At 46.6% G+C, this 26,784-nt stretch overlaps 1 protein-coding gene across 6 annotated transcripts in view; it reads left to right on the plus strand.

The window, feature by feature from the left end:
* Positions 1–10,328: 10,328 nt before the first annotated feature.
* The window catches only part of LOC149355552 (uncharacterized), a 40,516-nt gene continuing 24,060 nt past the window's right edge, over positions 10,329–26,784 (plus strand). Inside the window, exons 1-4 of one of the 6 annotated variants that reach the window (XR_016291538.1) lie at positions 10,449–10,814; positions 11,083–11,219; positions 11,310–11,402; positions 19,871–25,407. Coding sequence is in view for 3 of the 6 variants with exons in the window: in XM_089583884.1 (XP_089440010.1) it covers positions 11,104–11,219 (116 nt within the window). In the remaining 3 variants the exon portion in view is untranslated. Of the gene's footprint in view, positions 10,380–10,448; positions 10,815–11,082; positions 11,220–11,309; positions 11,403–19,870; positions 25,408–26,784 lie in introns of those variants that run through there. The other 5 variants (XR_016291539.1, XR_016291540.1, XM_089583884.1 and 2 more) reach the window with 5 other exon arrangements.

Consider the following 26,784-nt stretch of genomic DNA (forward strand, 5'->3'; position numbering starts at 1 on the left):
ATTTGAAAATACTAATCCTCATTTCAATACCGGCAAGTGGAGGCCCAATATTCGTATACTGTGTCTACTTTTGGGATCCCTTCCATCCACGTACACCTGTGGGTCAGAGGGAGGTTTGTTCCTCAGTGCCTTGTCATTATACACGAAGATTTCTGATTTTTCAGGTGAACATTTAAGTCCTCTGTCCTCCGCGTACTTAGAGATGACGTCTGCTGCCGCCTGCAGCGTTTGATTGATCTCTGCGTCGCTCCCTCTGTTGATCCAGAGGTTGATGTCGTCCGCGTACAGGCTGTAATTTAAGTTGTAGTTCCCAATTGTTCGTAATTCCTTCGGGAGCCCTCTCATGGTCATGTTAAAAAGGGCGGGTGACAGTACCGATCCCTGAGGTGTCCCCCTTTTCCCAGCAAACCACCAACCTCCCATAGATGTCCACATTAAGTCTGAACGTCTATGTACCAAAGCAAAATCTCTCAGACGTCTTATCTACCAACCTTTTTTCGTGGAAAAGCTGGAGACGAACCCACGACATTATATCTGCCTTAACCTAGACTCCTCGTAGATATTACGTGTCATGTCCTGGGTATGTCATGTCATGTCCTGGGTATATATAGTTTAAGAATTCCATATTTTTCAATCGTTCGATATTTCGTGTTGCCTTACTGCATTTAAAGTTGGAAATTGCTGTTGACTACAAATTGGAGGCATCACCAGCGCTGCCTGTGTTTTTGTGTTTTTTCGTGCTCGCTTCACGGCAACATTATCCTACCTAAAAAGAAGAAAAATACGGGAAGTAGTAACGACAAACCTGAATGCACACGCATCAGGTTTCTGACTGAACTGTACGCAGTTGGTTTGAAATGCCAGTCACTTTGGTCAGGATTCTCATTGTTATTTCATTACTATTCTTACATTCAATTTATACCTTGTGCTACAGCCTGCAAGCTATCTCAACTACACTGAAAAGTGAGGACACACTAAAAAACTTTTGTTATTTAGCAGCCAGGACTATAAAATAACCATTTTTTCTGATTAAGCATGTTTTATTCAACTTATCCAACTATTTGAAATACAAAAATTGGTTCAGTTCAATTTTTGGGAGTTATTTTTTCTCAAAAATGTGTTAAATCTGCTAATCGCGCTAGCAATGATAACTAGCTATTGGAATGTTGAACTGAGGAAAGCTTAGGCATTTGTGCAGCTGAATGTGTGACCTCATATTTCTTGAGAATAAACTTCTTGAGTCCCGCTTTTTATCATCATGTCCACTGCAGGCCAAAAAGCGGCGGCCCCCTTATCCCAGCAAACTTCCGAACCTTATCTGCCCACCTGCCCTGATCCTCTCTGCTGTGCTTGCGTTCTCTCTGAATCCAGCCCGTTACCCTAACGATAATTGGTTATCTTGCCTTCATGCTACATGCGTTGCCCATATGCCTGTTCGGTTGCCGCGGACAGGCGGCGGCGGGGAAAGCGCGGTGAATTGTCTACGCCGCCATCGCGTTGTAGTTCGTATCGTATTTTATCAATAATAGCGCAAACTGCGCATGGCGATTGTAGCTGTGAAAAAAGTAATATGCTACAATTTAAAAATTATTAACTTATTTTTCGTGCCACAGCAAGCCTGCTACTAAGTACAAAAAAGAGACGATACAAAATATGTGTCAGTTTCGCACATCCGCACGAGGCTAGGTTCAGCCATGGCGGCAGTGGAGCGCACGGCGTGTGCGATTTTTCATCGTGTTCCGTGGGAACGTTGTGTTTGAAGAACCTCGACACAGAATTAATTATTCCCTTATTATTGCTGGCGAGATTGTTCAACCGTTCTTTCCTTGATGGAGCTGAAGGAAGATAGTTTGCTTGCTTTTACTACTCGGCGAAATGGACCCGTCAGTACGAATTAGGACTACAAGTCGTTTTCACCGGCGGGAATCGTGACCTTTCTTGGTGCGTACTCAGTGTTAGTTTACTCATTGAAGTGTATTTTATGCTATTTTTGCGTTCGTAATGAAAAAATTCTAACGCATTTATCGGCACGTTATATTTTTGCGCTCACTCGTTTGGCTGTTTTCGCCAAACTCGCTGTGTATTGAAACAAAGGCTGGTGATGTATGCAACTGGCCTCCACTACCGAAATGTGGACATGCGTTCGGATGGTGTGCCGAAGTGCGTGTGCAAACACACTCCGCTCAGCACGACTGCCTTTTAGTGCTGCAAGGGCAACCTTTGACGCTTCATAGACTTGCGTCGGTAAAAGTGGCGTGAATTACTGGGTTTGTTTGTTGTGGTTGCTGTGCCATTCTCTTGTCACCTGTAAAAGTGAACAATTATGCTTTCTTTTGCAGCAACCCTGACTTATTGGGCTCGGCAGAACAGTATTGATTCCACCGCAGCTGTAAACCTGACGATTATGCTCAACGAGAAGATTCAGTGAAAGCGCCGAGCGCAATAAAATACTGACGCACTCGGAAGTCATCTGCTGCAGTGTTTTGGGCTCCCATGATGGCCATGTACTCGCTTACTCAACTGTATTTGAGCTAGCTGGAGTGCTTGGACGTCCCGACGACTCCATAGGGAAGTCTGTGGCTGGGATGCAGTAGGTCTCCGTTCCATCTGGAATTGTAACAGGTGTCAGCTGCATCTCGTATTGCAGCTGGTTCCAGTCGCAACTGGTTTAAGGAACAAATTTCCAGTTGCAACAACTGGAAATGTGTCCCTTAAAACAGTTGGACTGGAACCAGTTAGAAATTTTCACCTGGGTATTGATCTATGTATAGTCATATTCTCTTTATATAGACGTCTAGGCTACGTTGACTGGGCGTATTTACATGTTCACAAATATCTGAGAAATGTCGAGCGTGATGTCTGCAGTACGTACTTACAACGTGAACTGGACCCCAATTTTCATGTTGTAGGTACGTAGATTGTTCGTAAACGGTACTAAAATGGATGTCTAATGGAGGTGTCTAATGTCCAGCGTAAATATCTCGCTGATGTCTATGGTACGTTTTATGGTTTACTGGGTTACCTAGCCTGATCACTGCGGATTGTATTTCCCTGGAAAGTTATAACCGCCGTGCGGTCCGTTAAGAAATTTCTGATATAACGATAGGTGTTTAGCCCTATTCCTGTCTGCTAGAGCCCCTCCAGGATGGCTTCGTGCTTGACGTTGTCGAAGGCCTTCTTTAGGTCCAGTCCCATAATGACTTTCGCATCTTTGGTTCTGGAATTAATTATGTCTTGCTGCAGCCGCACCATGACGTCCTGTGTGCTCAGGTGGGGCCTGAAGCCATACATCTCGTCTGGCCATTTCTCGTTTTCCTCCATATAATTTGAAATTCTGGTCTGAATGATGTGTTCCATTAACTTTCCTACACATGACGTGAGTGATATAGGCCGGAGGTTTTCCAGCTGCGGTTGCTTCCCGGGTTTTGGGATCAGGATCACGGTAGCTACTTTACAGCGGTGGGATCTCTCCTTTTTCCCAGCAGTCCTGCATGTAGCTGGTAAGGGCCTCGATCAAGTTGTCATCTAAGTTCCGGAGCATCTTATTCGTGACTCCATCTGGCCCTGGAGCCGACTTGGTTTTCAGTTTCGCTATCTCCGTCATTACTTCAGCTCTCGTGATGGGCGCGTCTAACTTCTCATTTGGAATTCCCTGGTAGTCGGGTAGCTGCCTAATTTCCGTGTCGCCTATGTATGTCTCGACGAGTTTTTTCATGAATATGTCGTCGTCCTGTTCTTCGCATGCGTGTCTAACCTTAGCCATTTTGACTCGTGCTTGTGTTTTGGACGTTTCAGGGTCTATTAAATGTCTTGGGATATTCCACATCTGGGGGAGGTTCACATTCCTTTCCATGTCGCTACATTTGTTAGTCCAATTTTGTTCACATAGTTTAAAGGCGTAATCTTCTATTTCTTTGTTATGACGCGCCAGCCTTCTGAGATTTTTGTTTTTCTACCTTGCCTTTTAAGTCGACGTTCCATGCCCTGTTTGGCCTCCCACATGTGTAAGAGTCGGGCATCCACTATTTCCGGAGCTTTTTCTCCTTCTAGCGTCTTAGTTGTTTTCCTGGTGTCTTTCTTTACCGCTTCGCACCAGTCCTCTATATTTACTATCTTTGTTATGTCTCTGTTCCCCCTAATCTCTCTAAATCGGTCCCAGTCTGTGATTTTCATCTGGAAACACTTTTTTCCTTTGACTTTGCTCCTGATTTCAACCGTGGTTTCCAGTATTGAGTGGTCTTTCCCCAGGTTGAGTTCCGTATTTATCCATTGCGTCGTTTCTACATTTTTAATCAGGGTCAGGTCCAGTGAGGTATCGGCGGTAATGCTGTTCCCCGCCCGCGTGGGGTGTAACGGGTCAGTCAGCAATGTTAACCCCAGGTTATGCGTGTCCTCCCACAACTGTCTCCCCTTTGCGTCTTCCCTAGTGTACCCCCACGCCGGGTGATGGGCGTTAAAGTACCCCACTATAATTAGCGGCTGGTTCCCCGCTATTTTAAATGCCTTGTTCATTATCGCCCTGAAGCGGACCTAACGCTGTCTCGGTGGTCTGTAAATATTGAGTAGGAAAGTGTTCGATTCGTCCTTTTTTCCTGTTAGAATTTCTACAAAGACATTTTCTATGACGTTGTCTTCTAATTCGTGTTCGATCGTTGCTACGTTTCTCTGCACCAGTGTGGTAACTCTCGATTTGTCCCCTTTCCCACTGTGGAAGGCGCGATAACCTTGTAATTTGGCCGGGCCGCCGGTCTCCTGCAACGCTATAGCAAGGGGGGCTGATTCGCGGAGCGACAGCGTACTCTGCAATACCGGTCGCTTGCGCCGATACCCGCGACAGTTCCACTGCCAAATTTGGATGTTATTGGGCGGCCTGTCCATTATTCAACTTTGTCATGTTCTCCTCAAGCAGAGTCACTCTCGCATTTAGGTTGGCGGTTTCCCCCTTTAATTTCTGGAGCGCCTCCGTCATGAGGTGAAAGTGATTTTGCATCTGTATCTGCATCTGTTGAATCTGATGTCACTGCGGCAGTAGCGCCACAGGTGCGCGGCGCGGCGTAACTCCAGCCGGGCTATCTGAAGGAGCGAGTTCGTCGCCCATATTCACTCCGCTAAAGGTCAAACGTAACTCCGGCCGGGTAACGCGAAGGCTTGAAAGTGCGAGTAGTATTGCTTTCGCAACAAAAGACGAGAACGCCGAAAAGACGAAATGCTAAGTGGGAAAACAAAACTGGAACTGAAAAACCGTGCTGAGGTCCGATATCGTGCACTGCCAAAGGCTGACTTCCGGAACAAGGCCGCTTACTTCCGGTGGCTTCACTTTCGGGCGCTCAATGTGCCATCCAGCCCCCTAGTGGAGATCAGTGAGTGTTGCTTTAGCAACAAAAAAAAAGAATTACACGTCTTGCTCGAATTCTTTGCCTCAATCTATCGAAAAGCTGTAACAGCTGATGAGCTGCGCACAAATTTCGCATTGGGAAGTAACGTAATCGTTGGCAATTTTTTTTTCTGCGTTGCATTTGATGCCTTCGTCTGCTCTCAACAAGGCAGACTGCTAATTTTTTTTAGCAAACCTAGCTCTGGCCGTCATCTTTGAGCGAAACTTTGAGGAATTTTTCTTCCTCCATGCAGCAAAACGATCATGCAGCTGCACGCGCTCGCAACGCTGCATCTGTACTGTGCACTGCACGTTTTGTGATACGCACGCGGTGAGTCCCTCATAGCATCCTCGATCGCCCGCACCGGTGCGCACCGGGCGCCTTGGTGCGCACCTTCCATCCTCGATCAACTGCACCGGGGCGCACCCACAGTCCTCGATCACCGGAAGCGCACCCTACCGGGTCAGTTTTTCGTTGCCCCGACTCGCACACGGAAAATCGGCGGTTCGCAAGGGTGCAATCCCGGCAAGCATTGCGGGACGCGTGCTGCGGACAAGCCTCCTTTAGCCGTACACGGCGGCCATACTATTCTGCTCGTGTCTGCGCACAGACTCACGCGATGGAGCAGAGAATACGGATGGTTGCCGCTATTGATGAACTGGTTGGTTGGTTGGTTTATGGGGTTTAACGTCCCAAAGCGACTAAGGCTATGAGAGACGCCGTAGTGGAGGGCTCCGGAAATTTTGACCACCTGGGGTTCTTTAACGTGCACTGACATCGCACAGTACACAGGCCTCTAGAATTTCTCCTCCAAAGAAATTCAACCGCCACCGCCGGGATCGAACCCGCGTCTGCTGTCAAGTTCGTCTGATAGCGAAGATTACATGATAATCGACTTGATAGCCTAAACACGGCGATGAACGACCGAAAATTCGTTTATCGGGTCGTCAGGCGCCTCGCCGATACCGGAGCGAGCGTGTTTACATTGCACTGCTTGGCATATATAGCTGCAGTGTGCTGGTCTTTGACATGTGAAATGTGTGATTTATTTGCAGTTCCGAAAGCATTTTCGGGTGAGCAGGAGCGTGTGACCGGTGTATTGGTTTACAATCAAATGCACGCGCCAGAAGAAAGGCACCCTAAAGGCGGCGCTGCATTGTTGTGTTTCTACCCCCCCCCCCTTAACTCTCTTTGTGTGTTCCCGTCACACCTGTGTCCACTTAGGCCATGTCCAGAGGCAGTGCGTCGTTCTACGAAAGTGGTCTTCATACACGCGCTCCCATGCAACCTCATGACAGGTGGAAACGAGCACGAGGGAGGTATTCAACTCCTGGATTCCTGGTACCACCACTTCTGCCTAACTTCCACGACGTGTCTTCAGGAGTTCCCCTTAAACGTCACCCAAGGCACCCAAGTATTGACCTTGCGACATTTTGTGCATCTGTCAAGGTGACATGTCTCAACGCCAGCTGCTACCTGCAGAGACGAGCGTCTGCCAAGCGCCTGCCATTCAACTGGTCCTAGCTCTTTTGTCAACCGCGGGGTGACGCCGCGGCAGGTGTTCGCCTTTGGGGAATTTTCTTGGAACAAAGATATGGAATCCACCTGGCCGGAAACGACTAGCCCGTCAACACGCTCTTCTGGACACTTCCAAGTATCCACGGGCCTCAGCGGATGAAGCGAGGTGACGACGCGGCAGGTGTTCGCCCATCTTGTTTCCTCGAGACAAGATATGAAATCCACCTGGCCTGACGGGCCACTTCCGACTATTCAGGGGCCTCAGCCGAGGAAGACGACGAAGAGGTGAACGACCTAGGAGCACCCAGAAGAAGTTCCTACGATTGGTTGAAAAAGGCGGGAAGATCTCGGGAGGGTCTATTTAAAGCGCTCGAGCCATTCATCGAAAGGCAAATTCCCGGAGCGACTCCCTGAGCGTTACGCTCAACGTTTCCCTGAGACTTCTCAGTTTTTACCTTGTTTGTCATTTTTGTAAATAATCATGTAATTATGTAAATACAGTTTTTCCTTCACTTCCCCTACTCCCCGTCGCTCCGGGAATACACGCCCATTGGTCCAAAAAATGGCGGCTCATGGGGCACCCCAGCGCCCCATTTTGGGGGCAACCTATGTATGAGTGACGTTGAATGACGTCACGCATACATATCCTTTTGGCGCGAATTATAAAGTGGTCTTTTTATAGAATCCGCATTTTCGAACCGGTATCTCTTGAAGGTTGCCTTTCAGCGCGCACCAATCAAATGTGCTCGATTTCCTGCTAGTTATCCCTGCTGAAAAAAGTTATATGATGCATGTATGATATATCATACAGATTGTATGATATGTCATGCAGATTGTATGATATGCTATGATGAATGATCTATGAGGTTATTGCATCATAGAACTTTTTTTCAGCAGGGATGGCCTTGTTAATGTGCAATTGGGAACCCAATGAAAGTGATTGGCAAAGAAGGCAGCATAGAAAAGCAGCAACACTTTTAGACGCTGGCTAAGCATGCATGATTCGCAGTGGAAACCTTGGTGAAAACACTGGTGCTAGTACTTTTGAGTACATCATGGTACGATGCACAAAGCACAGGCTCAAGTGCACAGTTTGCAATACAGTGTACGGCAAGTATGGTTTTCATATTCATGGTTTATTACAGCAACCAAACAAATACAGTGAAAAAGCACACAAACAAAAAATGCGCGTCACAGGCAGCTCAAGCAGTACTTTTTTAAAGCTGGCTCTTCATCTCAATGGTCACGGTGCGGATAGGAAAAAGCCCCGAAGTTCCACGAACGTTGCCAGGTAGGAATTTGAAAAGTATAGAAAACAATGCTACGACAGCTTCCATTGAGGCAAACATGACATGACATAAGTAGGGGCATCAACACATAGACCATGCAGCACACATTTCATTTCTTCAACTGAAAGAATATAGCAGCTATGTTTACACCTGCATGACAATATTAAAAACAAGTTTCGGCATCAACAAACCTGCTCAACACTACAGCATTACACCATACATAGGGCCTGCGCACAACCTCGAGACCTCCTTCTTGTCGCTAACCGAAGTAATTTGAAGCAATTCTAGTCAAACTAAAACATACATGAAGTGCAGTTTAAAGTGAAGTGCAAGGATATTCAATACAGCTACTCCTTCCTCGAGTAGGCACAGCATCGAGATGCAGCCATCCTGGCCGTAGATACGCAGACGGTTCGAAGGGCTTGGAAGAAACCCTCATGTTTCGCAGCTGGCACGGCGTCTTCTCCAGGCTGAGGTTGCGGCAGAACTGCACCCACGTTTTGCACCTCGACATGATGCAGCGCCCACGTTATACAACTTCACCCAAATGAATACCACATACTCCAAACGTCAATACGCCAAGATTCCTTTCACCTAAATGGAAAATGCTCGCGCCAAGCCTCCGCGCCTCAGAATGCGATTACGCTCGCCTGATACCACGCGGCTAGCTGCTTTTCTATGCTCAAAGAGTGACGAGAGCGATGCAGCGAAATGAGTTTAAAACTACATTGACGGTCATGTATGCGTAGAACGGCAATAACTACTGCTGGCCGAACTCAGTTAAGGCACAGTCAATGCGGCGCACATACACATGGCCGAGTTTCGATACTGTCAGTTGCGAGGGGATCCTCAAATTGGCTTCACGGTGCTGCAAAAAACACATTAATGTCATGCTCAGAGCTGTTAGGCAGCGCAGTTGGTTTTAAATTGACCATGCGGCAAGTAGAGGGCACGTGGTTGCTCATGAGAGCCTGGTATCAAGTTCACGTTGGTGACAGTCGGCTGCACGAAACTAGCTATAAATAAGACAAATGATGGGTGTCTTTTGCACACCTTATGACTGTAAATGCGTGCCCTGCAATTTTCTTAAATATTCCGATAACATGAATCCAAGTGCATATGAAACGGTTAAAGCTACGAATAGGCGCGAAAAGCCCGACAAAAGCATACCTAGAGCAGACAACAACGGCAAGAGCTCACCTGCGAAAGTCCAGAGGGAAGCGGTGTAGTCTTGGTAAGACGCCCACGGAGCAAGGTTTCTTCACATGCCGCAACCTCATCTTGAAATGCAGAGCTAAGCGCTTGAAACGATGAGCGCGAAGCCTCGAGAAAAGGTTTCGCACTGGCCCTACACCGAAGGAAACGCTGCAGCGGGGTGCAGATCTTGCCAAATGGTGACAGAGAAGAGACAGGCAAGGACGACAAAAACTTCTTAAAGGGGCCATTTCGAGACCGGCGAGCTTAATTTGCACGTTTTCCAAAGCGCGCCATAGCAGGCAGCTGGAGATAAAAAATCGCTTCTTAAGCTCCCCCAGCCACTGTGGCCGGGCACCGAAACAAGGTCTGCAAAGTCGCGCTGCAAATGCACCGCACACTCAACAGAGGGCGCAACCACAGCGTTCCAAAATATTACAAAACTCCGCGTAACGCTACGCTGAAATATCTATTCTATAAAACGTATATTGAAATATACATATTTCTTTGTTTTATAGCAATTACATCAGTGCTTCCGAACTTCATTGCAAAATTCTTTCGACCACCGAGGGAGGCTACGTTGCAGTCGCATTAACTGTTCTAGAGCTCCAAACGATGAGCTCTTTAGACGAACTAAACCGCAGTAAACTGCTAACCAAGACAGCCGCTCGACTGGCAGCTGCCCAGTCTGCACATCCTGAAACACTCTGTGCTGCACAGCTTTTGTGGTAATTTTTGTGCAAGAGCACGGTGCAATTGTGCAATAAAATTTGTGCAGAAGCAAAATTCACATAAAATGGGCGTTTGTGAGCAGACCTTTTAGTAATGTTGTAAACACGCATGCATAAATTTCTCCTTTAAGGAGCCTTTGCGTGCTGGAGGTATTCACTGACGCGCTGAGCGCGGTGCATTGTGGGGCATGTAACGTAGCCCAGCCTAGCGGGAGCGCACTCCCCAGCCTAGCGGGAACGCACTGCCCAGCCGGCAACCCTGAGCTCCCGAGGTGCCTTGCGCGTTCTCTTTGTTGCACTCGCCGTGGTACAGTAGCCGTGGCTATAGTGAACTAGAATACTAAAGTATTCTAGTTCACTATAGCCGTGGCGTACGTGTAGTCACTCTCGTTTGTAACAGGGCAGGGTGCCATTTTGATGTTCACGTTGAGCCGAGCGAGCGAAGCTGTCGATCGTCGTCGTGCATTTCACCGCCAACTATGGTTCATTGCGCTGTCGTCGGTTGCAATAGCCAGTTAGACAAAGCAGCAGAAGCTGAAAATTAGGACCTCGGTTTCTTCAAAATACCGAAGATCCGACTTAATGAGTACGACCGACAAAACTGCTTTCGGAGAAGCGGCGCCGCGAATGGCTGGCTCGTATCAACAGAAAAAACATCAGCACAGCTCCCGACAAGTACCGTGTCTGTTCACGGCACTTTTTGTCAGGTAAGTATAAGAATTCAATCTGTGCTGTTGAACGAATGCGAGCAGCATAGAAGTTGCAGAAAACGCGAAAAGTCGTGCGGCAATGCACAGAGGCGAACGTTCAGGCACTGTCACATTGGTGATCGTTTTGTCCTCGCGTGCGAAGCACGCGAAATGCAATCGTTGATTGTTTACGCGTCCTAGCTTTAGGCTAATCGCCGATTCAGGCAGCCTAACAGTCTGGGTGATTACTTTCGAGCTCAAAAGTGTCTTTGCTCGTACGACGCAGGCACGCCTTCTACTCTGTTCGATGAATGCAACCCAGATTGGGCTCCCTCGCTGCACTTGGGATATGCAGTGTTCGCGACGGCCGGTTCAAGCGTCTCAAGGCACGACGCGTGAAAAGCAAGCCAGCGGTGACTACAGGTGAAATGAATTGTTTTGTTTTAGGTAGCAACATTTCTGGAACTAAGGTCAAACACTCACCTTCCATTTTTTGGTGGCTTACGAACGCAGCTGAAGCCGAGGAAATACCAGCTGAGGAACTTGCGGACGTTCCATCTCTGGCAAATGCGGAGGTCAGCAGTCAGTAGGCAGCCTCGGAAAATGGTAGTTAGCATTTCATAACCAGTGCAAGTAGTGACAGGATTGCATTTGGACCTGATGTTAGGAAGTGGTTCTCTGAGATAGGCAATTGAGTGAGCTGCAGCAAAACTTCGTGGGGAGCTGAGGGCAGCCGAAGAGAGCCTGGCGGCAACAAATTTCACTGAAGAGGCTCTTCGTGGTGATGACGAAAGAGTTGCCTTTTACACAGGACTGCCATCATTTATGGCACTTTTTTTCTATTTAATCTGTTGAAACACCATGCATCTCACTCTTCAAGAAACATGCTGACAAAGTTTGAGGAGGTGGTAATGTTTCTGATGAGGATGAGGCTTCGAACCCAAATGCAGGATTTAGCATACCGCTGTGGTGTTTCTCAGCCCACTGCATCTAGAGTTTGTGATAAGTGGTTGGACATTTGTTATGATCGTCTTGGGTCATTTGTACGGTGGCCTGAGAAAGAAGAAATAATGGAGACAATGCCAGCTACCTGTGTAGAAAACTTTGGATTGAATGTCTGAGTCATTCTGGACTGTCCCCGCAGGGAGGCGTCTGCAGCATGCAGACGTTGGTGAGTGGCGACACCACGGGGTTAACCCGAGCATCCGCAGGGACATCCCCGCAGGGGGATGATGGTGAACAATGCGTCACCACGGACCCGAGCATCCGCGCTTAGCCGTGCGTGGCATCGCCGTGTCCGGGGAAAAGGGGATCCTGGTGGTTGAGCCGATGCCGAGCGTTTGGACCCTTAAGGCCCCTCGGCGGAGGCAACACACCACTTTGGCCCCAGCTTCCTGTAGACGGCACCTCCGGCCTGACCCGACCGGAGGAAATCGGCAGTCGCCTTTTCCTGTCCTCCCCTCTATCTTTCACTTTCCTATTTCCTTTCTTACAACTTTCCTGTATCCTCCTCTCTTCTTCGTTTTTTCCTCTTTTTCCTGGCGGCGAGGGTTAACCGTGTGTGACCAACTACCCTGAGTTGAGTCATATTAGGTTATAGTTAAGGTGTACAGCTGGCGTGGGCAGGACTTTCTTTCAAGTTCCTGTCGCGTCCCCTTGTTGGACTCCATGGTGGGTGGCTGGCACCATGACCGAAAAACATCAATTTTTTATGGCTCCCCCCCTTTCCAAACTTGATCGCTCTCTCAAAAGAGTGCGGAACGAAGCAGCAGACTTTTTTTCGAAAAAGAAACCGACATTCACTAAGTTTCATGTTATACACAGTAACTGTGAACAAAAGCAAGCCCGAATCATATCCCCATTTCTTGTTACCAAATGCCTAACATACCTTAGGGCCTGGCTACAAGGTATCCAAAATGTCCAGCGGCGACCTACTCCTCGAACTCCGTGAGAGCATCCAATGCTCGAAACTCTCAAACATTGCTTCCATAGGGGACATCTCAGTCTCCGTGACTCCCCACCGATCTCTTAACACAGTTAAAGGCGTTATCTCAGAGGCTGACTTCATCCATCTAACAGAAACCGAAATGCTTGAAGGACTTTCTGATCAAAATGTAATTGACGTGCACAGAATCAAAATCCGCAAAGACAACAAAGAAAGATTGAATGTCTGAGTCATTCTGGACTGTCCCCGCAGGGAGGCGTCTGCAGCATGCAGACGTTGGTGAGTGGCGACACCACGGGGTTAACCCGAGCATCCGCAGGGACATCCCCGCAGGGGGATGATGGTGAACAATGCGTCACCACGGACCCGAGCATCCGCGCTTAGCCGTGCGTGGCATCGCCGTGTCCGGGGAAAAGGGGATCCTGAGGACCAAACACATGGTCCTCACGTTTAACACCAGCAGTTTGCCCGAAACGATCGATGTTGGATACCTGAAAATCACCGTCAGACACTACATACCGAATCCCCGCCGCTGTTTCAACTGTCAGAAGTTTGGCCACGGCTCACAGAGTTGCCGCGGCCGCAAAACCTGCGCGAAATGCGCTTCGAAGGACCACCCTTCTGAGGAATGTGACGCAGCACTACGCTGCGCGAATTGTGAAGGAGATCACGCTGCATACTCCAGGGCGTGTCCGTCCTGGAAAAAGGAGAAAGAAATCATCACCGTTAAGACTAAAGAAAACATTTCATTCAAAGAAGCAAGGAGGCGTTTTGCGCTTACCAATTCATTCTCCTTCACAGCAAAACCAAACTTCGCTGATGTGGTGCGCGGGGGCGTAGCACCACACAGCGCTCCGGCACCTGCCGCGGCCACCTCCATCGCGCCTGTGGCAGTGCCATCCACGCCCCAGGCCGAGACAGCGAAAGCTGCTCTGCCAACTACAAGCCAGGGAGTGCCGGCCCACAGGTCAGCATCCCGCAGGACTTCCCCTCGTCGGGGGAGGCCTGACACCCACACACCCGCGGCTTCTTCGCGGTCGTCCAGCACCTCTTCCGAGGTGATGGACCAAACTCCCAGCCCGCCTGCTCTACAGCGGCGGAACAGCTCTCTTGAGCGAAAAAAAGGCAGGGCTACCATAACGGCCCCAGAACATAAGTAAACCTCTCGTTGCTCCTACCCCAAAACATAAACATGGCTTTTCTAGTTCAGTGGAACTGTAGAGGAATATTGAGAAATTACGATGACATAAAAAACATTTTAGGGTCAATGTCACCTGTAGCCTTATGTCTCCAGGAAACCAATCTAGGTCCACAACATATGAACATCCTGAAGCATTATAAAACTTTTAGACGAGATCGTGAGCAGGCAAATAGACTCTCTGGAGGCGTCGCGATTATCGTACAAAGCGGCATTCCTGCTCGAGAAATAAAACTCTGAACAAAACTTGAAGCCGTTGCGGTCAGTGTCGTCAGCCATAAAACAATTTCTCTCTGTTCTGTATATATTCCTCCACATTCTACATTAACAGTCCACGATTTACAAGAACTTATCAATGAACTTCAAGAACCGTATCTAGTAGTTGGGGACTTTAACGCTCACTCCCCTTTTTGGGGAAGCGAGCACTGTGACTCTAGGGGTCAAATAATCGAAGATTTTATCCTCACAAACAATGTATGTCTTTTAAATACAGGAAAAGCCACCTACTGCTCCCCTGCCTCAGGGAAAATGACCTTTTTAGATTTGTCTTTTAGCTCACCTTCTGTTTTTAATGATTTTAAATGGGATGTCATTGACAACCCATATGGCAGTGACCACCTCCCTATACTAATCACTTTAACATCCCCACCGGAAATAATCCCCACAAGGCCACGGCGCTGGAAGCTTCACCTCGCCGACTGGTCACTTTTTAGATCAAAGGCAAATTTAGAAAATATACTTTTAGGTAATCTCTCCATCGACCAGATAAATGAAAAGTTCACTAATTGTATCATAACTGCTGCACTCACAGCTATTCCACAGTCGTCAGGAGTGGTGCAACAAAATCATAAAATATGGTGGACAAAAGAGTGCAAGGAAGCAAAAAAACTACAAAACAGAGCTTGGGGTAAATTTCGCCGGTATCCGACACATGAAAATCTCGTTAATTTTAAGAAGGCAAGAGCCAAAGCTCGGTACGTCCGTCGGGGTGCCGAGAAAGCATCATGGCAGAGTTATGTTTCATCCATTAACAGTCAGATGACATCTAAAAAAATGTGGGAGCAGGTTCGCAAATTAAATGGAAACTTTTCACCCTTCACAATTCCTTTTTTAACAACACCCGGCACACAAACAAACATAGAGGAACAGGCAGACATACTAGGGGAACATTTCACTGCAGTTTCAAGTTCATCTCACTATACACAGTCTTTTTTAAAATACAAAAACACAGCTGAAAAACAGAGGCTCCCAACAGGTGGAGGCACAAATGAAAAATACAATTGTCTAATTACCCTCCAAGAAATCAATAAAGTACTATCTGCCGGCAAAAAAACTGCTCCAGGACCCGACGAAATACACTATGAAATGCTTGCGCATCTTTCCGAGCCAGCCATGGACGCACTTTTAAGATTCTTTAACACAATATTCATGTCTGGGAAAATACCGGAAGCCTGGAAGAAAGCTATTATTGTACCGCTTCTTAAGCCTAGTAAACCCCCAACTTCTCCTAGCAGTTATAGACCCATAGCCCTGACTAGTTGCCTTGCCAAATCCTTCGAAAGTGTCCTAAATATAAGACTAACCTTTGTTCTTCAATCTGGTGAACTTCTTGATATCCATCAGTGTGGATTTAAAAAGGGATGCTGCACTACAGACCACCTAGTCCGCCTTGAAAATACTGTCAGAGAAGCTTTTATACACAAGCAACACTGTCTTAGCGTCTTTTTTGATTTAGAAAAAGCATATGATACTACCTGGAGGTTCGGGATCCTCCAGGACTTAGCTGAGCTTGGCATCCGTGGCAGAATACTGAACTCAATTAAAGACTTTTTGACTAACCGTTCATTTAATGTTCGTCTAGGCTCAACCCTTTCAAGGGATTTTATTCAGGAAAATGGAGTGCCTCAAGGGTGTATTTTAAGCACAACTCTTTTTATTGTAAAAATGAATTCTCTTAACAAAATAATACCAAGGTCCATAACATATTCAGTCTATGTCGACGATCTTCAGATAGCGTGCACATCTTCCAATATATCTACATGTGAAAGACAAGTACAACTTACAATCAACAAACTGGCAACATGGGCAGACAAGAATGGTTTCCAGTTCTCACCACAGAAAACAGTAGCCTTACTTTTTTCACTCAAACGAGGCTTGCACACAGATCCCACATTACACCTAAACCAAACCAAACTGCCTTTAAAAAAAGAACACAAATTTCTAGGCATCACCTTCGATAAAAAGCTTACTTTCCTGCCTCACATAAACGCACTAAAGCAGAAAGTGTCGCTATCACTGAACATACTTAAAGTCCTTTCACGCAAACACTGGGGTTCTGATCGGGTATGCCTTCTACATATTTATCGCTCTGTAGTACGTTCCGTTTTAGATTATGGCTGCATAGTGTATGGATCAGCAAGGCCGTCGTACTTGAAGCGACTGGACCCTGTGCACAATATGGGTTTGCGTCTTTCAACTGGTGCTTACAGGACATCACCCATAAAAAGCCTTTACATAGAAACCAATGAACCACCACTTGCAGACAGACGAACAATGCTCACATGCTCATACATATTAAAGATCCGTTCCCAGCCTAAACACATCTGTTACCCACTCGTTACAAAGTGTCCATCTCGAACACTATTTACCAACAAACCTCTAGCAATCAGACCACTCCTTCTCCGCTTTGAAGAGAAATGCCAAGAACTAGACATAATGAACATATTACCTAATATTGCCCGCAAACCTGATCCACTCCCGCCTTGGTACTGCCTACCATCTGTGTGCGACTTCACATTAACACAATTTCGGAAAAAACATACACCACATGAACAGATATTACAAGAATATTTAGCACTCAAGGAAAAATACAGAGAATACGAAGCATTTTATACCGATGGATCAAAATCGGCGCACTACGTGGGAAGTGCTGTAGTTCAGAATAATTGGGAAAAAATAGTACGGCTACCTGAGTGTACATCCATTTTCACCGCCGAGGCTTACGCAGTCTTGGTGGCTGTAGAAAAAATAATAAATGAGAACATTCAGAACAGTATCATTTACACTGATTCTCTGAGCATACTAACCTCACTTCAACATAGAAATGCAGTGACACCACTAATTGGTAATATCATACACAACATAACGAGCGCCACAATACAGGGACAAGACATAAAATTTTGCTGGGTTCCCAGCCACATTGGAATCACTGGCAATGAGAAGGCGGATGAATGTGCTGCGAAAGCTCGCAACAAAGAAATAAAGAAAGTGAACATCCCCTACAATGACTGTATGAAGTTGGTACAGTGCAAGCTAAGAAATAAATGGCAGTCGCAATGGAATATTGAACGAAATAATAAGCTCCACTTAGTAAAACCATTTATAGAAGAATGGAAGTCATGCTCCCACCAAAAACGTTTCATCGAAGTTATTTTATGCCGTCTCCGTATTGGACACACACATCTCACACACAACTTCCTACTTACAAAAGAAGACAAACCTGTTTGTGAAAAGTGCGGAGATGAACTAACAGTAAACCACATATTATTCTCATGTACAGAACTCGAATCACTAAGAAAAAAACATTTTACTACCTTTTACAAAGAACACATTCCTTTTCATCCAGCATTGATATTAGGCAAAGATGCACTTGTCAGTATACCCTGTGTTTTTAGCTTTTTAAGGGAAGCCAGTATTCTTCATCAACTCTAATCTACTCACCCTGTGCTTCGCTACATACAATTATACACCTCAGCCACTTTCTCAATCACGAGAAGGAGGCTGAGGTCTTTATCTGAGTTGTTGGGAGCCTCGAAATCCTTGCCGAGCCAAGGATGTCTGCGGAGGCGACCCAACCTTCAAAAGTTTCTGCTATCAGACATTTTTTAAAATTCTTGTCTTTCTTCAGCTAGTTAGTAAAAATAACTTTTAGGCCCTTTACACCACCGTTTTTATCCACTTTGTTTTCAAACTCTGCTCAAGCTATTTTTTCCATACCTTGTTCTTGGCGCATGATAGCCTTAGCTGCTTATGCGCCAATAAACCCAACACAACACAACATTCTGGACTGCTTTGAAGTATTTATTCACAGGCCCAGCTCACTGTTGCCACATGCAGAAACATGGTCTCAGTACAAACACTACAATACTGTAAAATTTCTGTTCGGAATCTCCCCGCAAAGAATGGTTACATATATTTCCCAAGCATTTGGTGGGCGTGCCAGTGACAAGCTGATCACCGACGACAATGGTATGCTTAATCTGTTAGACAAAGGAGACGTCGTCCTAGCAGACAGGGGGTTCTTTATTGCTGAAAGCATTGGCATGTGTATTCACAAAAGAAAAGAGGCAGCTTTCTAGTTCTGAGAAGTTCTAAATAAGAATACCAGCAATGAATGTGTAATTGACAAGATTGCTGGGGTCTGCTGTGCACTAGCTAACTTATATAACTCAGTGGTGCCATTCAACTAATTTTTTTATTGGAGTGAATGCATGACTGTGTCCAAAATTTGGTACTGGTTGGTAGCGCTTACTAGGTTTAGGTTTATGGGGGTATAACACCCCAAAGCAACTCAGGCTATGCACAGTACATGATGTCAGTGCACGTTAGCTCTTACTGCTGTGTGGCTGCGGTGGTTATGGAGGAAGGAAAGGTGGAGCAACTGTTTCGCCGTGCCCACTTAAAGGGACAGTGAGGAGAGCACTATCAATATTTTTTTTATAGCAATATCCGATAGTTCGGCATGCCATGGCTTTGTTGCCACTTGGCCGGCAGTGAAAGATGCATTTATTTCTAAGAAATTTGGATTCGAAGTTGAAAAAGTTTTTCCCACCGCTCTGATTCAAACTTGGGATTCTCCTATGACGACACAAGACTACGTGACGTGAAACATGACGTGCAGATGACGTAACACAGACTCCGTGATTTCTGGTGTCCAGCGTCCAGCAGTGCGGCCTAGCAGCAGCCGAAAAGAAAGCTACCGCCGGCCGCACGTTGAAGGCATCTATAGGCTATTGCGGCCGTCGCTACAGTCGCTTTGCTTACGTTTGCATTGCCGTTTTGCCAGTGTTACGATGGATTTCGTTCTCGAAGCCGTCAACGAAGTTCTCGCAAATAGACACCTTTTAGCATACCGTGTACCTTGTTACCGCTAGCGGAATACTGGGAGCCCGCCTAACGCCGATGAGCAGGCGCTGATTGGTCCCGATGCTTCAGGCGCGTGCGTGGCTGCCGGGCACGTCGCGCCATCTGGCGACGTCAAGGAGATTTGCGCATGCATTGGCTGCGCCTCAGTGATTTGTGGCTTCTCGGGTCCTAGACTTGCTAGAACCATTGGTTCTAGCAACACTGCTTTGTCCTATGACGTCATAACACTTGTACTTGCGAGTTTGGCCTGTGGCGGCGATACCTATATTTTGGTTCTTGCTCTTTTCTACGTTACAAGAGCTTTGTTGTCAGTACGAGTGGCTTTTTTGTAATCAGGAGCTGGTATTCTATCGATACCAGCCAACTTCAATTTCTCCTCAGTGTCCCTTTAAAGCATGCCATGAGCAAAGGGGTGAAAGGGGGTACATAGCTTGAATCGCCACAATGAAGGGCTACATATTATTTCAGCATTCACAGTTCTTATACATTGCGTAGCACACTGGCGCTTTTGCATTCTACCTTCATAAAAATGCAACCGTGATAGCCAGCATTCATTGCTGCAACCTGAATTGTCATGGCAGTGACTGACATTGTGTAGGTGCAGCTATAGATTTAGGTCGGAGCATACTGCAACTAGAGTACAATCCTAATACAGTAGAAGCACGTCGAGTAACGAAACAGGTAAAGCATAAAAGTGTTTATTTGTTTTCACAAATAAATAAAGCTGTAACCTGTTTATTACTTTTCACAAATGAGCACAACTGGTCTGCATCTCTTATTTTTCAGCACTATTTTGTAAAGAACAAGCCTGGCAAAACCACTTCTCACATTTTGGTGCTCTCCTCAGTCCTACACACCCAAAATGGAACCATTTTATGTCACAATTTTCGTTGTCACAGGCAATCATTTTGCCGCTTTCAGGTCCTCTACAGAGACAGTAGCTGTCGTCAGATGCAAGGTCACTTTGTCGATTCTGATGTGACAGTGTGTGTAACGAAACAGATGTTAAAACAGCTGTAAATTGAACTTCTGATGCGCTATTGCTGGTGCTACTTGCTGTCTGGACCCCACCAGTGTTTTTGTTGGAAAACCAGTGTGCGACCAACTCTCGCAGCAGAACGTTTTTGAAGAACTTCTCTGCTTTGTCAACCTGTGCGACAATAAATCTGTCATCTCTTGAAACCCTCTGAATGTTTATGCCGTTTTTGATCCGAAGAACGAAGTCGGCATAGTCTAGCTTACATACAAACACCTGTGTTTGCGCTTGGTAGTAGTAACGGTGAGTTTTTTTTCACGAACTCGCCGTCACATTCTGTCACACAACTGTTTGCATCGGTCAGCAGTTCAATGAGGTGGCCATCTCCCCCTTTCCATGGACACTTCCACAACACCTGCACCGCAGCAGGTGCAGTTCACCATCAAGTCAGGGGTGGCCGCCAAAAATAAACATTCCGGTCAGATGAAAATCCCGGCATCTCTAAATTCAATGCCATCATGATCACGCATCACATTTTGATATTTTGCAAGAGCCTGCGATTCTCTCAGGCGGCCGTACCGAACAGCCGGAACGGACATTTCTGTCTCTCTGGGGCGCAAATCTGTTTGACCAGAGTAAGGGATGGTGCTTCCAGCTTTGTATGGCATACATCATACAACGTTGACGCTGTCACACGGCCGGTTCTGAATGCAAACCATTTTGCACTCTGTGCCTGGCTCCTGGTTCTTTTTTCTATGCTTTGAATGGCTTCCTCGTTGATGGTCAGGCTGCAGACTATCTCATCGCACTTCTGAAGAATGGCGTCGTAATGTAAGCTTTCTGCACTCCGATCATAGAGCAGCCGAAGATAAGCACCGCTGCATGTTTGCACAGCAGGCTTGTACAGGTGACTGTACCTTAGATCCATGCTCAGCATAACAGGCCGAAGCCCTGACTCGACCATGCCGTCGAAGAAAGTTTTTAGTTCTTTGGTTGGAGGTGGAGCCGGCATTCTCGGCGGATTGCTCGCTGCATGCCTGGCGGAAGCATCGCCGTCTAATTGCCGCTTCTTCATTGGCGACGAAGCGCCATCTCTCCAATGGGTCGCGCTTCAGTTTTTCGTATATGCGTTGGAAGCCACTGGCTGACCCCGTCAGTGCATGAGTGCCCTTTGCGTAAACGCTGGCCGTTATCTATTTAGAAAAGCAGGGCAGCGATATGCGAACATGCCTCGCCATTGCCTTCCATGCACACACAATGAGCCGCCAGGACGTCTGCGTCGCTGTCTGCGAATATCCACACCTTCACGGGAGGGACCAACAGGCTTCGTGAATGATTGACCTGTGCAGATAATAAAGCAAGCAAATGCTGCGATTAAACAACGGCACCAATGGGCTGAGCGCTTACCTGTGTTAAGATGATGACAGTGACCTGGCCGACTTTTTTCAGCCTCGGCTTCTTTACCCAGCCGCTGGTGACCTTCAGTTGCTTGCGAGTGACAAAACTCGTCCTCAAAATGAGATATTCATGGATGTCGTACATGTTTATGCGGGGCCACAGGTCGACGTCCGCGCAGTCTCGCGCGTCGAGGGAAAAGGGATCCACGCCGCAAGCCTCGATTTTTGCAGCATATCGTTCCCTGTCCGCATCGCACAAACTACCCATATAGGCTGAACAGTCGCTGGGTCCAGGATACCTAGCCGCCACCGCATCTGTGGCGAGATACCGAACGTGCACAGACGGGCAGCAGCACACGCACAGATAACCGACCGATGTCCGGAGAACATCAAAATGGTGTCGAGTAGGTAGTGACGTCGCTCATACGTCACATGCATGGGCGTAGTCAGGCTGATGATGATGATGATGAATCCAGGACAGCCGTACCCTTTTAAACGGGCGTTCACAGAATTGGATCTCACCAATTGATAAAAAGTACAGGAACTAAACAAAAAAAAACTAAGAGAGAAACCCCACAATAAGTTCTTGCCCGCGGTGCAGCTGAAAAGGACAACGAGCTGTCACCTTACTCCACGACTGTCCCAAGTCCCGCCCCCAATTCCTGGTGCCCCTTTGCGCTTACTGGCCTCACTGCTGCTGGCGTCCACTAAAACTCCAACCCGTCTTTTCGCTTTCATTCACCGCTTCGGAGCCAGTATATGGAGAATTCGGTGTGTCACCGCTTGATCGGCCGAAGCGGTAACGGTGTGAATATGTATCAACTAACTACATCCGTTTAGTCTCCACAGAGGACAGACATTCATTCGGGCTTGATCTCCGGGGTGCAGGCGGACAAAAAGACGTGGCTCATTGTTGTTATCCGCGCAGCCTACGTAGCCAGGACGTTCTTTTGGGAGGGGCCCAAGGTATTTTCAAGTACGGGTGGAGGGATGGGGGGTGAGCTTAATGTCTGGAGACACGGGCCCTCCCAAGGTCGCGTTCTATACGTGCCTGTCATGCAGCCTTTCCTTTCCTCGCAACTAATTTTATTTCCTTTTCACCCAAGCCCTGCGTTACCTTCTCTGTCTTGGGATGGTGCGCGCGCTGATCCGAGATCACAGAGATAAATTGGTCCCGCCGTCGCTGTCGCGCTGTAGATCAGCATCAAGGTTTATTTCGCTTCCACCTTTCCACCATTAACTCAATGCTTTCCACCGCAAGTCGCATAAAAGCCAACGCTACCCAAGCATAGTGGACTTGTGCTGCCATCTCACGCATTGCGGCTAAAACACAGACCTTGCGAGTTGGGTTTGATGCATTGGGAAAGCGGCGCGATGTACTCACTGCTGTGAAACGCAGGTTACTAGTTTTGTAGTGTTGTGTGAAACAGTTCTGTTGTAATTTAGTTGAGCTTGCGTCTTTGAGCTCGCAGATAACTGCGCCCTCTTTGCTTCTCTGTGTTCCCTTAAAGCCGCCCATCGTTGTTCGATGGCCTCCTTAATTTCCATATTCCACCAGCTTCAAGGCTTCCTCTTTCCTCGCCAGCGGTTTACTCCTTTCACTTGTTTCATTTTTGTAGCGATGAGCAGTTCTAACTGATTATAATCCCACTTTTCCATGGGGCGTTTCTCGATTACTTGTTCTATATCGGCTGCTATTAGCACTATTTGTTCATCGTTTAATTTTGCGTTGCCTTTCTGACTTCGCTGCATTTCTCTTTTGACTAGGGCTCCCAACTGTAGACTAATACGTTTATAATCACTTCCTAGGCTGTACTTCCCCTCTTCGTCTATTTCCATTATAGGTGGTGTCCAATCTGAAAGAGCCGCAAGGCATGCTGGGTACTCCGACTTACGGGTCTTTCGGCGGCGAGATGCGTGTGTACGGCGCTCTGCTTGAAATGCGGATTTACGAGCTTAAATTCGCTCTTAATAAGTTAATACGCGCGAATGAAGTCGTAAAAAAGGTCGGCATGCTCTATGTGCATTATTATATCCACGCTCGACGTTCCGTATTGGAATTAAGGGCGGAAAAGCGTTGTAAGTGCGAACGTTTCGGCATGCGTTGTCTGTTCACGCTGAAGTTTAGGATGCTTCATTCACTCGCTGAAAAGTCTGCTTCTTGTTACGGTTATGTGGCTGCTACATAGTTCTCTAATATATATTAGAGTACATATTTCCTAGAGGTTTCGTGCTTCCAGGCGCTGAATATATGGACTACCAGCAACCGCAGCCTAGCATTACGTTCGAGCGCACTGGTGTGCACATTGTAGCAGGGTGACTACGACGGCAAGGAGCTTGAACCGTGCAAATCCTCGGAGGACTTTCGATACTTTTTCTATACACGCCGCGGTGGCCTAGCGGTTAGGGTGCTCGGCTACTAAGTCGGAGGACCCGATCTGGGATGCTGCGGCCGCGTTTCGATGGAGGCGAAGCGCGAAAGGCGCCCGTGCGCTGCGCGATGTCAGCGCACGTTAAAGAACTCCCAGTGGTTCCAGTTAATATGGAGGACTCTACTACGGCGTCCCTGATTGCCCAAGTGTCACTCCTCCTCTCGAAAGTCTGTGAATTTATCAATGTTTTACAACCTTAGCAAGGGGCACAATCTGTTTTATTGTCGGTTCCTGTACCTGTCAGCTTAATTGCTTTCATTGGATATTTGCTATGCTTTATGGAATGATTACTGCAGAAGCTGGCATGCTTAACAACTCTGTCATGTGATTTACTTTTAGTTGAGCTGTAATGCAAAAATGCAACTGCATTACAAATGTGTTGAATTTTCAGCACTACTGTAGTCTTTCTGCATGTACGAATTATGCCCCGACAAGCATGCACCGAGACTTTGAGGCTGAAAACCTCTACTTATGTGCGCCAAGAGCCCAGATGGGAAGTTACATGGCAGCTATTCCAGCAGTGAGAGGCGTCCACTTACTGCAGCTTTGGTAGACGCACAAGAACTTTTCTCACCAATAAAATTAACTATGCATAGTTATGCACTGCAATGCATTTCACACCCTGCATGGTGGTGTGGGACATTACAAGTCATTTACATTTAACTTGCACCTCTGAATGTTAAGAATTTCTGTACTCGATTTCCCGATGCTGGTTGCTGTATTAGGTAGATGAAAAAAAAATGTACAAAAATAAATGCTTTGTTTTGTGTCATCTCTTGAACGTTCACTAGCTTCAGGATGCAAAATCAATGTTGCTTCCCATCAAGGCAGAGGAGAGCCTGCGGACATTTTGCTGTCGTGTACTTCGTGCTCCGAGCCTAGTTGAAGGAGAACCACCAGCCTGTGTATAGACAGATGTCGCCAATGGTTGGCACCTCAGCTGGTGATACCTAGCTATGTATAGAAATGTGGAGATGTATAACTTACGCGCTGTATGCACAGTGTTCAAGGTAAGGTAGGTAAGTAACAACACTAGCAGCTAGGCAAAAGATGAGCTTGCCTTCTGTTTTTCCCAATAGAAACCTAAAGCCAAAACAAGGCATCAAAGCCTGCTACAGAGCTTCACTACAGGCACCACAACAGTTACTACAGCGCTTGTCTCTTCTCCTTTCTTTGTTTGTGTTTGCATGCTTTGGTGCTGCTCCTTTTCTTAGATTCAAAATGCACCAACTAGCCCCAAAAGAAGTTTTATTGAATATAAACAATGTCAGACACAAAGACAAAACAGTAAGCAACAGGAGCCAAAAGCAGAACAAACTCTTGACGTGGGCAGCTTTACTGTTGAACTGCAAGAGGAGCAAGTTTCTCAGCTATTAATGAGAAACTCCTCTTGTCCTGTAGGTATAACATCATATCTTTGTCTTGCAAAACCTTTTGCAGCGCATTTTCTACAGCATGTAATAAATGAGTTTAATGCAGGAGATCTTTGTGACAAATAGTAAATTATAATAAATTGTACGGTCGAGCGTAAAAAAAAAATCATGCTTCAGCTTTTACAGCACACACAGAAGCTTGATACGAGTTGTTTTCAGAATCTTCTACAAGTTCCTGTTACAAAGTCTTGTGCAATGTTGAACAAAAGGCATTCACATCCAGTTTTAGCTTTGGCGTTAACAATGCGGCACAGCTTGCACATTGATAAACCATCCCCAAGACACTAGTGATACCAAAAAGTCTGGAATGTCTGAACACAATGCATTCCTTGGCTTTTTAATAAAAAAAACAATTTTATAGCATGATTATTACTCTTGATCGTTATGGACCCAACGACCACTAGACCAGCCTCTGCCTTCCTTGTAGGATCTTGCACTTCTTGAAATCACCAATGTACCTCTCAACTAGTCAATCATTAAGTGCAGTATTACTACATGCAAGCATGCAATGCATCACATATGCAAGCTATAGACGTAGACATTTACTTCATATGCATGTTCAGCACATGAACAGTGTGCGAATGACACTTTGCTGCACAGTGACAGTTCAGTATTATAGCATTTGTCTCAGATGTCAATTCTACTAAGTTCTGTACAATGAAAGGTGAAAAACAGCTAGGCTATGTTGGCTGCCATTTTTTTTTTAATTGTGTTATCCTGAAGTGAAGCTTTTCCCAACTTACCGACTCAGAGTATGAAAAGAAAGGCGGTTAATAATTCTTATCACTTTCTAATGCGATCACCTCGTCTGTCAGCCTCCTTCTCCGCACACATGAAACGAAGAAACATTACTGCAACATGCGGGTCCACAAAAACAGGGAACTTATGCGTAACAGGTTGCTTAATTATAACTTTCCACACTTGCTGCGTGCTCATGTCGACTAGTGTTCTGGTGAAAACGTGTTTCAGTTTGAGCATGAAACTAGCGAAAATGGCCTCATAGAACTATTTATAACTCTTACAAGTGCTCGTAAACATGCCTTAACACTGCGACCAGAGCAGTGCCAGCGAACGAGATACCGCCGTACGTGGCCGCGGTGTCGCCGTTTCGACAGCTGACGGCAGTAGCAACACACGCCTTGAGTATTAGCTGTGAATTCGAGCTACTCGCATTCAGCGCAAATGTCTAAGGAATAATCGTCCTGCCCTTTAACATCTTATGTTGTCACGCTGTACTGACGGAGGCCGAACAGCATATATTTGCATAGCCCGTGCGGTGCTGCCGCCGTCATGTGAGAACGGTTGTGGCACATAGCCGAAGTCTTTCGAGCGAGAAATTGGTGCTCCTCAAGGAGATAAACAACCTACTTAACCGAATTCTTCAACTTCCACAACGCTCTCAAACTCTGCCGCCAACAAAATGCTCGAAGCATAGCATAGGGTTGACCGTCGTAGGCAGTCT

This window comes from Amblyomma mixtum, chromosome 3 (genome assembly GCF_055824585.1).
Source record: "Amblyomma mixtum isolate Tamu chromosome 3, ASM5582458v1, whole genome shotgun sequence".
NCBI classification, from domain to species: domain Eukaryota; kingdom Metazoa; phylum Arthropoda; class Arachnida; order Ixodida; family Ixodidae; genus Amblyomma; species Amblyomma mixtum.